Source organism: Lepisosteus oculatus, chromosome 2, assembly GCF_040954835.1.
Source record: "Lepisosteus oculatus isolate fLepOcu1 chromosome 2, fLepOcu1.hap2, whole genome shotgun sequence".
Classification (NCBI taxonomy): Eukaryota; Metazoa; Chordata; class Actinopteri; order Semionotiformes; family Lepisosteidae; genus Lepisosteus; species Lepisosteus oculatus.
This window is the reverse complement of record NC_090697.1, coordinates 58619170-58633548: the sequence shown is the minus strand read 5'-3', so window position 1 is coordinate 58633548 and position 14379 is coordinate 58619170. Positions and strand designations below refer to the sequence as shown.

At 37.1% G+C, this 14379-nt stretch overlaps 1 protein-coding gene across 1 annotated transcript; it reads left to right on the top strand.

Moving 5' to 3' along the window:
* Positions 1–4470: 4470 nt before the first annotated feature.
* Positions 4471–8972, top strand: srp9 (signal recognition particle 9). Its single transcript, XM_006625683.3, has 3 exons — positions 4471–4670; positions 6337–6405; positions 7554–8972. The coding sequence occupies exons 1-3, from the start codon at positions 4599–4601 to the stop codon at positions 7671–7673; spliced, it is 261 nt and encodes an 86-aa protein (XP_006625746.1). The 5' UTR covers positions 4471–4598; the 3' UTR covers positions 7674–8972.
* Positions 8973–14379: the final 5407 nt, after the last annotated feature.

The window sequence follows — 14379 nt, the reverse complement described above, 5'->3', positions numbered from 1 at the left end:
CAAACTAATTAACACAGAAAACAGAGAGCACCATAACTAGAGTAATGTTTATAATGGAGTAGTTTCCAGAGGTCAAATGTACTTGAATGAGGAATGTTACTCCTCCTTATTTACCTCAAGAGTTTTGACTCTGACATAGCCTGTCTGCAAATATCACAAAAATAGGTGGGAAAAAACTCAATGATGTAGAAACAGAAAAAGGACAAAAAAAAACATGATAAAATTGTTAAGACTGGATAGTCTTGGCAGATTACATTTAATTTACACTTGCGCAAAGTGTAACATGCAAGTAGTAAGTAGTAAAGTATGTGCATGTTGTTCATCAGATTAAAGGGAACTGAATGTAAGGAAGCTGGCTCTGAATGGGATTTCGAAGTTGGTATTGACTCCACTGTGGGGAAGTGATAAAAAGGCCAGCACATTGCTATAGTGCAGACAGTGAAATGTGTAGACTTGAAATCAAAGGAAGTTATTTTAAGGGTATACAATGCACTATTTAGAGCTCACTTGGAATGATCTGTATAAGATATTCTTTCATTCCAAAAGGGTTGTGTCTGCTACAGAAAGAGCAGAAAAAGGAGTGTCAACAATAACGCGACTCGACTTGATTCCTCTTTGCAATGTCCCGAAACAGACCAACGTAACAAACCCAATGGTTTGCTTAATGCTCAGGAATGATACAAACAATGCAGAGGCACAGAAAAACAAAGAAAGTAAAACAAAGTATGAGCTTGTAGAAAACAAATATCAATGTTTATAAATGTAAATATACAAATATAAATACATATAAAAGAACTAGGCTGTAGTCCCTTAAAACACAACAAGTGATCTTGTCCATATGTACAGTTAGTATGTTGCTGCCCTTTTCAATTGCATGAGATGTCCTTTTAAAGTATATACAGTGGCCCACAAAAGCATTTAGGCTTATTTGCTTATTTAGGCTACATCATACGACAAATACCAACTACACAGTTCTCCCCATATCAAATTATTAAACTGCAAGATCTCTAAGCAAATTAATTAGAAAACTGGTATAATTGTTACCAACAGGACTTTTTGCAATATACAAAATGATCTAATGTTCATGGACAATAATGTGAATGACATTAGGGCCCAAACACTACTCTCTGTTATCATTAGTTGTTGTATACCGCTATATATGTTATATATCACTCTTTACACTGTAAACTCTTAGAAATTGATACAGGACAATAAATTGAACCTACACATGAAAACACATACAACCTACACACATGAAATACATAAATTCACATCATATACACATTTCTTTAGGCTGGCCAAGGTCTGACTCTAGTTAATGTCTGGAGCAGAGGTAAATGACAGGTTGCACAAAGGAGTAGAAAATGTTGGTCAGTCAGATAGAATAAATATCTCTTCTTTAGTCATGGAGATATGACAATGAAACCGGACATCACTAGAATGAGAAAGCAAAGGGGATTATTGGACCACTGAAATTTGAACTGACAGTTGATAATGAATAAAACTCACTGTTGCAACCCACATATCACTGTGTAATGGATAAGTGTTAGGTATTATTTCCCAAACCTGCCCTGTTACATGCAGAGGTTTTTCCCAGGAAAGGGTCAATAAACTTATTCAAGAAGACACTGAAAATGGTTCCAACTGGAATTGTATCATTACTCAGAAGAGCACACCTGGACTCGAAGGCAATTGGCATACATCTATGTCAGACTGTCTGTGCTAGTAAAATAGTGGCTGCTTTCAGGATTTCATGATCTGTAAACATAGTACACTTACGTTGTGCCTTCAGAAATCAGAACAAACAGTAGTGTCAGGTCTGGATTGTAGGGGGAGCATTCCAACTGATTGAAGTCATCTTTGTGGATGGTATCATGAGCAACTCATACTTGGACACTGAAGCATCAGTACATCTTTGGTCAACACCTGCTTCCTCTTCTGTTTAGCGGCTTGTGAAAATGTTGGCTTGTTAATTGTTTCAGCATTGTTCTGGAATTTGAAAACATGAATCACATCCACTTGCAATCTATTCTCTTCAAGACCAAAGCAACTCCATTCCTTTGATGTGTATATACTGTATATACTGTATGACTTGTTTTCAAGGCCATGAAATAATTTGATCACTTTTTAAATCATAGCAGCACAGCATATACATTTAGTTTTTTTGTCACTTGCAGAATGTATAGTTTTACTGCTGTTACTGTACATTTCATTTGTATCTATGTATCTGTTTAATTAAGTTTCTTGTGTATTATGTCTAGATTTTCAAGAACTGCAACCTAAAGAAATACCTTTAAGACTATAAAGTTTTATAGCAAAGTGCTCAACCCTGAATCCTGGAGAACCCATATCTAGGTTTTGTAAGTCATGATATTAAATCACCAATTTCTAAAAATTGACAAAATTCCATTGTAGTCAATAAACTGTGTATTAAGTAAAAATAGATCATTTAGGACTAAATCTAAGTACTCTTCAGCCCTCAATGATCAGAATTTCCTTAATTGAACTGATTACTTGCTTGATTAATACAGTATCTTACACATATGGTAAACATTTAAAAACAGGTGATCTGCTGTATAAGATGGATAGAGGCTTTCTGTAACCAGGGCTGTAGACCCCTGAATTATAATGAAATTAAACAACAATTAACACAATTATAGAGAGGTACAGCTGTGCAGTGGTTAGCACTGCTGCCTCGCAGTGCCGGGGCACTGGGTTCAGTTCCTGGGGTGCTATCTGTATGGAATTTGAATGTTGTCCCCTTGTTTGCATAGGTTTCATTGGGATTCTCCAGTTTCCACCCACCATCCAAAGATATACTGGTAAGTTAATTGGTTTCTGGGAAAATAGTTCCTTATTTGAGTGTGTGTGTTCGTGTCTTTGTCTTTGTCATCGCCCTGCGATGAACTGGCATCCCATCCAGGTTGTACCCTGTCTTGCACCTGTTGGGATAGGGTCTAGCTCACCCATGAGTCTGTTTTGGATAAAGTATGGATAAATAAAACACCTTTATTGAAGGCTGGAAATAAATTACAAGGGAACAAGCATGTTTACCTTAAGGTATCCACATCTGTTAGCTCCATGGTTGCAGAAGATTAAGAATCACACCTGACGAAAGCTCCACGGCAGAAACATTGTGTTTTCAGCATGGAATAAACCTATTACTTGTTCCTTCAAAGATTAAGAATGGCAATGTTATGCCAAAACAAAAATCACTGGAATTGTAATAATTATTTCAGAACAGCACATTTAATAAGTTTTTAAGCACAGCATCCTGTTGGGAATAAATGAAAAACCAGCTAGTGCAGAGATATGGATGCAGGTTTAGTAACACATAAGTCATGAAGCACAAGTACGAAACAAAGCAGACAAGATATATTGCAAATTGGCTGTTTTATAAGCCTAATCATATTTTATTTGGTGCTTTTACACAAATCATCCAAATTAATAATAATTAAAGAAAATTACAAAGTCTTTTTGTATTCTTTTTATGAGAGGATACAGTAAATGTAGAAAATAAGTACAAAAATATACTGTACAGAAGGAACTCTGGTATTAATCTGGTACAGTATGTGTTAAAATGTTTTGAGTTACTCTCTCATAAAATCCAAAAGCAGCACTGTGTAACTGTGTACGAGGTGCTTTCAGAGCTTCAGAGCTGGTGCTGACAGAAGCCAGAGCCTGAATGTATGAAATGCTAGCAAAGGTGGCCAAGTCAATGTGATTGTCTGCAGTATCCCAGTAGGAAAGGGAGCTCCTGTCAGGACCACCTATTTTTCCCTAGCTATGGACTATAAATGCCACAATCATAATTTCTGGCAGGCTATATATGACGGGATAGCTAAACTGTGATGACAATGGTGAACGTGACAGGGTTTCATCTAGATTAGGGAATGTGCCAAAAATAAGAATATGAAGGCATTTACAAAACGGAAAATTCCATTTATGAAACAGGAACATTTGGGGGGGGAGTCTGTCATCCGCAGTAAAACACCAACCCTTTTTTTACATTTCTTTCTCTTGAAGTCAAAGTTTAATCAGAATGCAGCCTAACTGTTCCAGAGGTTCAAGCATTCTATAAAACCTGAGCAATTTCATTGACGTCTGGAAGAAGACTATTTTCATTTTGTTTTATATCCCACTGAGATAGCTACTCAGTCATCTTTGTGTTGAGTCAGTATGTTATGGGTTTTCATCCCACCTGAAAACATATGAATAATTTCACTTAATTTGATTACTGATATAATGATGTTTTGCAAATCTTTAGACACTGAGGAATTTTATTTTGTATTAGGGTACAGTGACTCTCCAAGACCAGCCTGAGTACAAGCTTTTTTGTCAGTGCTGCATTAAATTGCCCCCCAGGCCAGTAGATGGCGCGGCCTGAAAGAAAACCCTCTATTGAAACAGAGAGGCACTGTGAAATATAGAACGCTGTGATTGGTCAGGTCGAAATCCGACCAATGCCGAAAGAGCTTTTATATGGACTTCTACCATCTTTTTCTAGCTTGTAGTGCTGATGTGTGTTTAAAATTTTGTTTTTAGAGGGTATAAGCTATCTTTTTTTGTGTTTATTCTTTATTCGGTTGTTTTCCAGTATGCCTTATTATCAGACCTGGGAAGAATTTTCGAGAGCTGCAGAGAAGCTGTATTTGACAGATCCAATGAAGGTAAGACATTCCCAAGAATTTAATAATGGGCAGTAATTTGCCCAGCTGTGGTCAATGCCGTACACTGTTTGCTTTCAATGTTTAGGCCTGTATGATCTTTCTCGAGATAAGCTTTTCAGTAACGACCATCAATGTACACATAAAACGCAAACGACGCCTGGAATGATTATGAACAATTTTATTGTAATCGCTGCAGGTCAACAGATCCATGCTAAACACAATCTGAGTAGATCTGTTGTGTAGGAGAGTTAAAAAGAATTTATACATATGAGGGAGAAGTGCCCTTTTGTCTCTGTGGAACCCTCGATTGTTTCTGAGACCCCCTTTCCTCCGTGTAGAAAATCCCTGTTGGACACTCCTACGATTCCTCACACAGTATGTTTGTCTTCTATGCTTTTCATTGAGAGTTAAGTATTTGAAAAGGTAAGAACCTAGTGATTACATTACTTTAGTTATGAGGCCGATTCTGTCTTAGTCGCTTCTCTTTGTGCAAAATATCGGCTAATTCCCTTATTAGTGTTACATGTAGTAACAAAACACCCAACTGCAGTGAATAGCTACAGCTTTTCTATGCATTTTAAACTGGAACCCGTAATCAGAGGCTTAATTTTATTAAGTATCTTATATTTCCTTCCTTTATTTATGAGAAAAATATAATGCTGTTATTATGTATTTCAAAGATATTGTGAAATCACTTTCAGGGTTTTGTAGTCCTACTTGGTGAACATTAATTGGAAAGAAAAAAAATACATGAGTACAGAGGCGAGATGTTGGTAATTTCCTAACACTATGGATAGTAGAACAAGATCACTTTATTGGCCATACATTCTTGCATTAGGAATTTGACTTTTCGCATAACCCAGCTTGCTCTCCATGAGACGCAGGTGGGGAGAGAGAAGCTTGGGGTCAGAGTGCAGGGTTAGCCATTTATACGCTGCCCGTGAAGCAGCTGGGGTTCAGGGCCTTGCTCAGGGGCCCAACAGAGTAGGATTCCTCTGCCGGCTGTGGGATTTGAACCAGCAGCCTTCTAGCCATGGGTGCAGATCCTTAGCCACAGAGCTACTGCACTGCACAGGATGTATGCCTGGAAGTTGTTTGTGGTGCTGTCCTGTGCCTTATGCAAGATGGCAGTGATGATCTCATCTTACAAGATCCTGAAACAGAATCCTAAGGAAACCTAGAGTATTGGGTTTATTTACTTCTGCATAGTTCATCCTAAAAATGTCTTCATAGGCTCCTTGTGTTTGGTGACTGGTCAGTAGCGAGAGTGACTTCACTTGATCTGTCATTTCATTTGCATTTCATTTCCATCTCTAAATCATGGCTATCAAGGAATGTTTATCTAATGTTCTGGTCAAAAATGGCCTTTAATCTGCCTCAGCTGAGACTACCAGGGAAAGTAACAATGTTAGTAATGTATCGAAAACTAATTATGTGAGCAAGTGAGCTGGCCATACTGAAATCTGGTGTTCTTGACATCCCCATATGGAAAGTCAAGCTTGTCTAAGGTTAATTTCTAGTTAGGACCTTCAGGGTTGTTAGAGGCATTTAGAGCATTGTTTGACAGGTTTTAGATCAGTGTGATGCGGTTACCTTTTTTTTCTCTTTTATGGTTTAATACATGATCATGTTCTTTTGGACACTAACCCAGCCTGTTGTGTTTTAGGTTCGAGTGGTTCTCAAATATCGACATTGTGATGGCAATCTGTGTATGAAAGTGACAGATGATGCAGTGGTAAGTATGTGCACAACCCTCAGAAATCATGAATACAAGATGATCTGATTCCACAAGTGTACTGAGAACCAGAATTCTGTAGTTAAATGTATAGCCATGCTTAAGGCCTGTGACTGTTACAGTGTGTCACAGAGCACTGATGGCAGTGGTGGGCTGCTGTGCAGGAAGCCCAGTTGCAGAGTTATGCAGTAATTGAGCAGTACAGTCATAATATGGAGAATAAATAAAGTAATCCAGTTTGAGTGAATACTGATGCATATTGACTGGACAGAAATGTGCTGACTAAGGAGTTTGCACAAAGCTTGTCTTGGAACTTTTCACCTGTACATCATGAGAGATGGACAGTCAATCATCTGAAACTTCACAACAAGCCTTGAAGAACGGTCATTGAATGAATAATTCCTACTACCCATGTTGTCAGTTATAAACCCAGTGATGTTAAAATCCTTCTAGAATGTATATGTAGATGTTTTGCTTCCGATATAGAAATAGCCTCCCTCGTCCACTTTTTGTAGTAAATCCTAAACGATAATTTTCTGTTGCAGTTTTTCAGTGGGTACATCAATTACATCATGGCTGTTATGTACTGATACACGGGATATACAAGTCAACACAGGAAATGAAATCTGAACTTGGCAGTGACCTGCCAAATTCATTTCTACACTGCTGATATGACTAAAATATAAAAGCTGATTATAAGATTGGAATATGAAGGATGAATAAATTAAAGCTCAACTAAGCAGATCTTGAAAAGATTTTTGGTGGGTTTACAGCTTAATATAATGTTAAATGAGGTTGGTGGGTTTACAGCTTAATATAATGTTAAATGGGATGTAACCACTGCAGACATTTCTATTTTTTCCAATTAAAATTGACAGTTTAGCATGGTTTGTTGTCCTAAAACAAGGTGCTTGTTGGTCAGGATTTTCCTTTTATGAAAGGAGAGAATCAGTTTAGGTAGGTGTACAGTCAGTGAATAAAGATGATGGTATATATTTGAGGAAAATAAGGAAACTGGCTTCTAAATAGGAATAATTTATGGATATTTTCTTTAGTTAATTTTCTAATCCTTTATTCCCCTCGTGATGTACTTTGTATTGTTTTCTTTTTTGCCTTCTGTTAATGGGTGTTGTGCCTTGTTGTTTCAGTGTCTGCAGTACAAGACTGACCAGGCTCAAGACGTCAAGAAGATTGAAAAATTGCACGGAAAACTGATGAGATTTATGGTGTCTAAGGAATCCCGCAGTGTTTCCATGGAAACGGACTGAGTGCTTAGCTCTGTATTGAAGCCAAAATATGGGTGTTTTTTGTGACTTCACAAAAAAATGACAGAACAAGGGAGCAAAAGACTTTTTGAGGAAGTTTCTGTATGGGGATGGGGGGGACGGGGAGAGGAACTGGGTAAGAAAAAAGGAATGCCTGTTTTGGGGAGGGGGACCTCTGGCTCTTTGGTAGAATCTTGGAAGAAGTCTGTCAAAGCTCCCAATAGACAGCCAGTATTTATTTTTTGTTTAAAGCAGGACAAAACATTGTAAAATGATTAACTGTTCACTTATTGATAAATGTTTAGATTTGACTTTCATTTTGGAAGTCTCTTTGTGAAGAAATATTTGCCTTCAAAAAAACAGTTCCAGAAGAAGCGGACATCGTGATCTCCTGCTCAGAACAATATAGAGACATGGCCTTTAGTTATAATTTACTCAGCCACCCTCTTATCTGAATGTGCATGTTTTTTTTCTTTGCACATAATAAATGTTAGTGTACTAACTTGTTTTAATAATTCCACAAATTCAAATCCATTTTCTCTCTTCCTCCGGCATTTCTTTTTACATGATGTAGTTGCATTATCTTATGTTTTATCCCATGCCACCTATGTCAGCAATTAATGGTACTTTAAATAACTTCAGTATGACTGTAATCTGCATATTCCAAGGTCCTGAGACTGTTTAGTATAAAGTGCAGTACACATCCAGACTTTTTCTGAGGTGCAAGATTTAAAATAAACTTTTGAAAAGAAATGATGTGCAAACTTATGTACTCCAAAAATTTACTTTCACATTGCACATCTAAAATGCTGTCAGATTTTTGATCCAAATAGAAGTGAATTTATAAAGATTAAAAGCTGTCCATCAGGATCGATAGTACAGGTAACTGCTATTTAAGCTTATTCAAAGGGGAACTACAGTCCCAATTTCTCAGACCATTTATTAAATCACAGTAAAAAAATAATCATTTTTATATAGGGAAATATTATTCCAATTAAGCACAAAATTGTTAACTTTGTAAAAGTACTGTAAGTTGCCATGTTGTCACAAACCCCTTCGCAGGCAAGAGTAAGAATTCCCATGAATTGTGACGTGAAACAGCCCTTCTGCTCACTAATCACTGTAATAACTAATGTAATGTGATCTAAGAGTGAATTAAGTACAAGTTGTGCAGCAGATATTTCACTGCAGAAAGTTTCCAGTGTGATCTGCATGCAGAGTTAAGTAAAGTGTTTATTGGCAAAACTGTCTTAAAGATGAGAGCAATATTTCTATTGGATTAAAAGAGATGAATTCACAAGACTGCTTCTTCACAGTGTAATGGGATTGCTTCATATCACCAGACGTTTTATTGCCTTGCTCTGCTGCGCATACCAGGAAAGTGTTTTGTGATGTTATTTGGAGGTTTTACAAGTTACTGTGTGCATTTTACTTTTCTTGTGGTTTGAAATGCACTCATCAATGCTAATTCTTTCAAACCCCAAAATATAAAAATAGTGTTGCAATTCTTTTAAAAACTATGCATTAAATACAGGTGAAGGTCATGTACATTAATGGTCAGAAAATCCAAAGACGTGTCAATTACAGTAGATTCACAGCATGAATATTAAATGCGATCTGTTCCCTGTTTAATTTTTTTCAATACTTGTGTCCAGTAGACCCATTGATACTGTCTTGTCATTCATCTATATTTAATCAGTCCTTTGAACAAAATAGAGAATGTGTGCAGCTAAATACATTTTGCTCAGTCTGTTTAGATCGTTGATGTTAGAAATAATTCACTGCATCACTATGAAAATCGGTTAACATTTAAGCCTTTAGCACCCAACCAAAATTTGCTCAATTGTTTCATGAATATGTTGGAAATGCAAAACTAAGGTATAGTGGAAGAATGTGTTTTCTGTTTAAACTTTAAGAAATTCTCTTAGGATTTTGCATGGAGAGTAGAAACGTGGTTATAACACACTGAAGCAAAACTTTTAAATTTATCATAGAAATGTCAAGAAAAGCTATCTAATGTGACAAGTGTGCTATTCAGGTCAGTGTGAATCTTCCAACTGTTTAAGGTAGGGGAAAGAAACTGGTCAGTGGAGACATCAATGCAAAACCCTGACACCCTCCGGTTTATTGCTGCAACTTTTAAATGCTTAATTCGTTGACTCTTGATTCATGACCATTTAGCATATTTTTTCTTTAATTGAGTTTAATAGACTGATTTCTGTAAAGAAAATGAAAATTTCAGGTTTGTGTATTGCAGGATAGACAAAATATACTTTTAAGATCCTTTATCCAAACAGAATAGTGTTATTGAAGCCAATATTTTACATCTTCTATAGGAAATGGGGAAAAGTGATCATTTTCTTCAGGCTTGTTTCTTTAGAGTATTTTGTTCTAAGTTAAACCATATTGGTTCATCTCCTTATTTAATATAGTCTCTGTATCTTTGAAGTACCTGTATTGTCTACCTTTAAAGTTTTTTTCCAACTTTCATACATTGAGAGCCCTTTTTTAGCTTTGGCTCAGTGTAAAACTGTAGTAGCAAATCACTAAGCACCTTGCTCCTTTGTTGAACGATAATTTTGTTACCAGAAAAGATTAAACATCTTGTAGCCAAAAATATAACCCTTAAATCTAGATGTGGTTCTGATGTTTTTAGAAATAATAAATGTGATAGGTACTAATATCCAGGCAAGGATATACAACATGCTTTACATGAATAAAGAGTTCTGCTGTTTTTCATCTGCTCAGTTAAGCAGCATGCAATCCATGAATGGCTGGAATCTGAGTTTCTGTGTTTTTTTTTACATCCCGTTTACACAGAAAATGACTTTGAGAATAGCAGCTATACCTGCAGGCTTATGTGGTGCACATACTATAGACCTGCCCTCAAATGATTCATCTAAAGTGTGTAAATATTTAATTTAATTTGATTTGATCATGACAGTGTGTGTACAGTACTTGCTGTACTTACAGTAACTTGTCCTGTTGGACCCCTAGTTGGGGATGGGAAGTGATGATCTTGTGCTTACCCGAGTGTTTTCAATAGATTAAATCTCTCTTGAAGGCTGCAGCCATATTTGGACTGAACAGGACTGAAAATTGTAGTGATTCCCTTAGTAGTCTGTAAGATCTATTATGTAGCTAACTGTGACAAGCGGCCGGTTCTCTTTCTGTGTTCTTGTTCTGCAAGTTGACTAGAAAACTCATTCAGATAAAATGTTGCTGCAACAGAAAACTAGCTGAATGAAGATTTCCTGGGGAAACAAAGTGCCAGACATTTATGTCTCATTATGCTTATGCAGATATTCAGCAATCAAAGTGAGGGTTGTGAAAACCTGCTTGGGAAACTACTAGCATGAGCTTAGTTGCCACAACCAAGAATCGGCAGAGCCACAAAACATCAACAGCTTTCTAACTTGCGTTTCTTGTTAGTGCAGTAGGTGATGTCCTTCTGACAGTGCATGAGTTGGATCCCACAATCATCTCTGCAGCTTTGACTTCTGTGTAAAACACAAGAGATTCAAATTTACAGTAGAAATTAGTCCCGGTGAGCCACTATACAATGAAATTAGTGAACAAAATACAACAATTTAGTATTTTAGTGGATACCTCTGTCACCAAAGATTGGGAAACCAAATGAGATTAAAAGTGAAATATAACAAAACTTGGTACAATAGATATTTTAAGGTTAGGGTTGGGAGGGCTCTGATGAGCAGTTGTTGGCAGTCATTGTCTGTTTTGCTGTTGGCTCTTAGTTTGCCTACAGTGTCAGTGAGAGGGTTCTGGCTGAGTCTGCATAGTGCTTTGCTGAGGTCAGCTTTCACTGCAGTTTAATGTATTCGTAGCTGGATGTCTTTCCTTTGAATGCACGCCACTGTGGGACTTTCATTTTATTTCAGTTATCCTGCTTTGATGAAAGAGTGCAAAGAGTCTGCCTGTTACATAATGGGATGAGAGAACTACAAATGCAGCTGAAGGTGGTGCTGGTGGATAAAAAGGTGATACTCTTCCCTCCAGATCAGAAATTATAAACCAGTACCCCAGCATGGACAGGGGGCACCATACTGTAGAAGGTACCATCCTTCAGATGAAGTTTTAAAACAAGGTCCTGACTACTTGGTCATTTCAGATCCAATGGCAGCTTTAGAAAGTGCACTTTTTCCTTTTACTGTTTGTCCTTGCTAATTTCCTCTCTGCCCAAGCACAGTCTATGGTAGCATGGTGATCCAGTGGGTGGCATTGTTTCCTCACAGCACTGTGGCCCTGGCTGTGATTTCCCAGGGAATTTTCTGGGGTGCTATGTGTGTGGCGTTTGCATGTCCTCACCCTTTTTTTTGTGTGGGTTTCCTTCGAGTGTCCAAAACATACGGGTAGGTTAATGATATCCTGGAAAAACTGGCTCTGGTGTGAGTATGTTCACATCTCTGTATGTATTGCCCTGTGATGGACTAGCTACTAATTCAGGGTCTAACCTTCCTTGCCCCCTTTCCTTGCCAGGATAGACTCTGGGTCTCCTGTGACCCAGTATTACATTACCCCCACCCAAGTGTTCCCTTTAATTAAATTGTTCTCACTTCTCTACCTGATCTGTTGTGTAGTGGGACTATATCTGGCCTAATATTGCTCCCACACATCATCCATATGGTTCTTACACTTCAGTGCTAGATGATGTGGATCTTCTCCTATACTGTATGTGAAATGCTTTCTGAGCCTTTGCAAAGACATATATAAAGGCAAGAAACTATTGTAATGATTATTCATGTGCATCATTCTGAACTACAATGAATTGAGGCCTGGGAAAGAACCGAATATGACATTGCCAAACCTTTTTGGTTTCCTATTATTTTGATAGATGTAATTTATGTCATGCTTTTGATGATATGGCTGAAATGATATGAGGATAACTGAAAAGTTGATGCATACTTGAAAAGACTCAGCATTTCTTTTAGAGTTAAAAGAATTGTGCAATGAGATAAGGTCACATACAATTTCTTGTATTAGGAATTTGTCTTTTCAAATACCCCAACTTGCTCTCCATGCAACACAGACAGGGAGAGAAGCTTGGGGTCAGTGGGAAGGGTCAGCCATTAATACAAAAAACCCTGGAGCAGGTGGGGTTAAGGGCCTTGCTCAGGGGCCCTAAGGAGTAGGATTCCTCTGCCAGCCACAGGATATGAACCAGAAGCCTTTCGGCCACAAGCCACAGAGCCTTAGCCACAGGGCCACTCCACTGGCCTATGAATAGGTTTTTTATGTTCAAATTATATACTGCTGACGTCTTATTTGGTCACATTCTATAATTATGGACTTTGGGGAAAACATTCAACAGCCAGCAGGTACGCTATAGTAAGTATAGTTTATAATACTTAGACTCACATTTAGACAAGTATGCAACCACAAAGTATGCATTTTAAGGAGCTGTAAATGGATGCTTTTTGTTCCTTTGCTTCATGTATCTTAAACTTTTAATCTCCTTGTGATTTACTAGGAGTTTAGTGCAAGGATTGTCAATATGTATTTGGGAATTGTGAAATACATTTTTCCACAGTGCTGCTGATCTGTAAGAGTAAATGACACAAAGTACATTTTGCTCTTTGTGTTGCTGTAAAAATAACTTAAGAAATGTTTCAACACCAATTCATATCGTCTAACATTGTGTTGGTTAAATCTCATCAGGAATGATAAGGAATTCATTTTACATTCATAAAATCATTTTTAGAGTGAAACATTTTTGACATTCTGTAGAGCAGTGTATTCTGTTAACCCCTGATGCAATATTCACTAAGGCTACATTCAGTGTGAAAAAATCAGAACTTCTGCTCCTTGCTCTCACAGAACATCAAAACGTGCCGAGCCGCTGAATTAAAGATGAGGTGAGCCTGGAAGCCTTTTCTATAATTTAAATGTCCAATGTGTCTCTGAGGGCTTTAAAAAATCTTTGAATTTCTGTCATCTGCTTTCATACTTAATGCGTATTTCTTGCAGGCTGTTTTGAATCTTGCATACCAGGGTATGTAACATGGTTTCCGTTGCTAAGAGTCTTGGTAAAATAGCAGTGCTACTTCATGTCATTAATGTGTTTAGTGATGGTCCTATTCCATTACTCTCTTACTGATGAAAAGATAAAGTAATAAAAATAATGTATTATTTTATGTTTCTCCGTGTGGGGTGAAATATTTTCAATTAATTTTGTTATCTGATAACAGACCAAATAATTTGTAAGACAAATGATTTTTTTAAATTAGTTTTAATATTTTTTACTATACTGCGAAAAATAACGTCACAAGACTGACTAGATGGAGTTATTACGATTCGGAAAGAAATGAACTGCAACTTTAATAATGCACCATGTTTTTTAAGTGTGTGATGATTTATTTTACATTATTCTCATTGTGTGCAATTGACTGAATCTCATTTACAAAATCTTATGATAAAAAAGTATTCATCCGCCAAAGTCAAAGTAATCGAACTGTGTTCAGAATCATCACAGGATAAGTCAGGACAGTGATTTTAACCTTCTGACCTCGACTGTATTTCTGCCTGTTTTCACTTTGGATCCTAATCAGAAAACTAAGAAAAGTTGTTCTTGTTGTTGTAACTTAGATGCTGGGAATGACCACGTGACATTTAGTTCCAACATAAAAGATCATGATTCTTTTTTTTCGAGAACCAACTCGCACCAGTTCTCGTTGATTTTAGTGCTTCTACG

Bases quoted from the DNA above. Each gene is read 5' to 3' on its own strand.
- srp9 (XM_006625683.3), top strand. From the start codon at position 4,599: ATGCCTTATTATCAGACCTGGGAAGAATTTTCGAGAGCTGCAGAGAAG. The intron at 4,671-6,336 runs GTAAGACATTCC...GTTGTGTTTTAG, and splicing joins ATTTGACAGATCCAATGAAG to GTTCGAGTGGTTCTCAAATA. The intron at 6,406-7,553 runs GTAAGTATGTGC...TTGTTGTTTCAG, and splicing joins AAGTGACAGATGATGCAGTG to TGTCTGCAGTACAAGACTGA.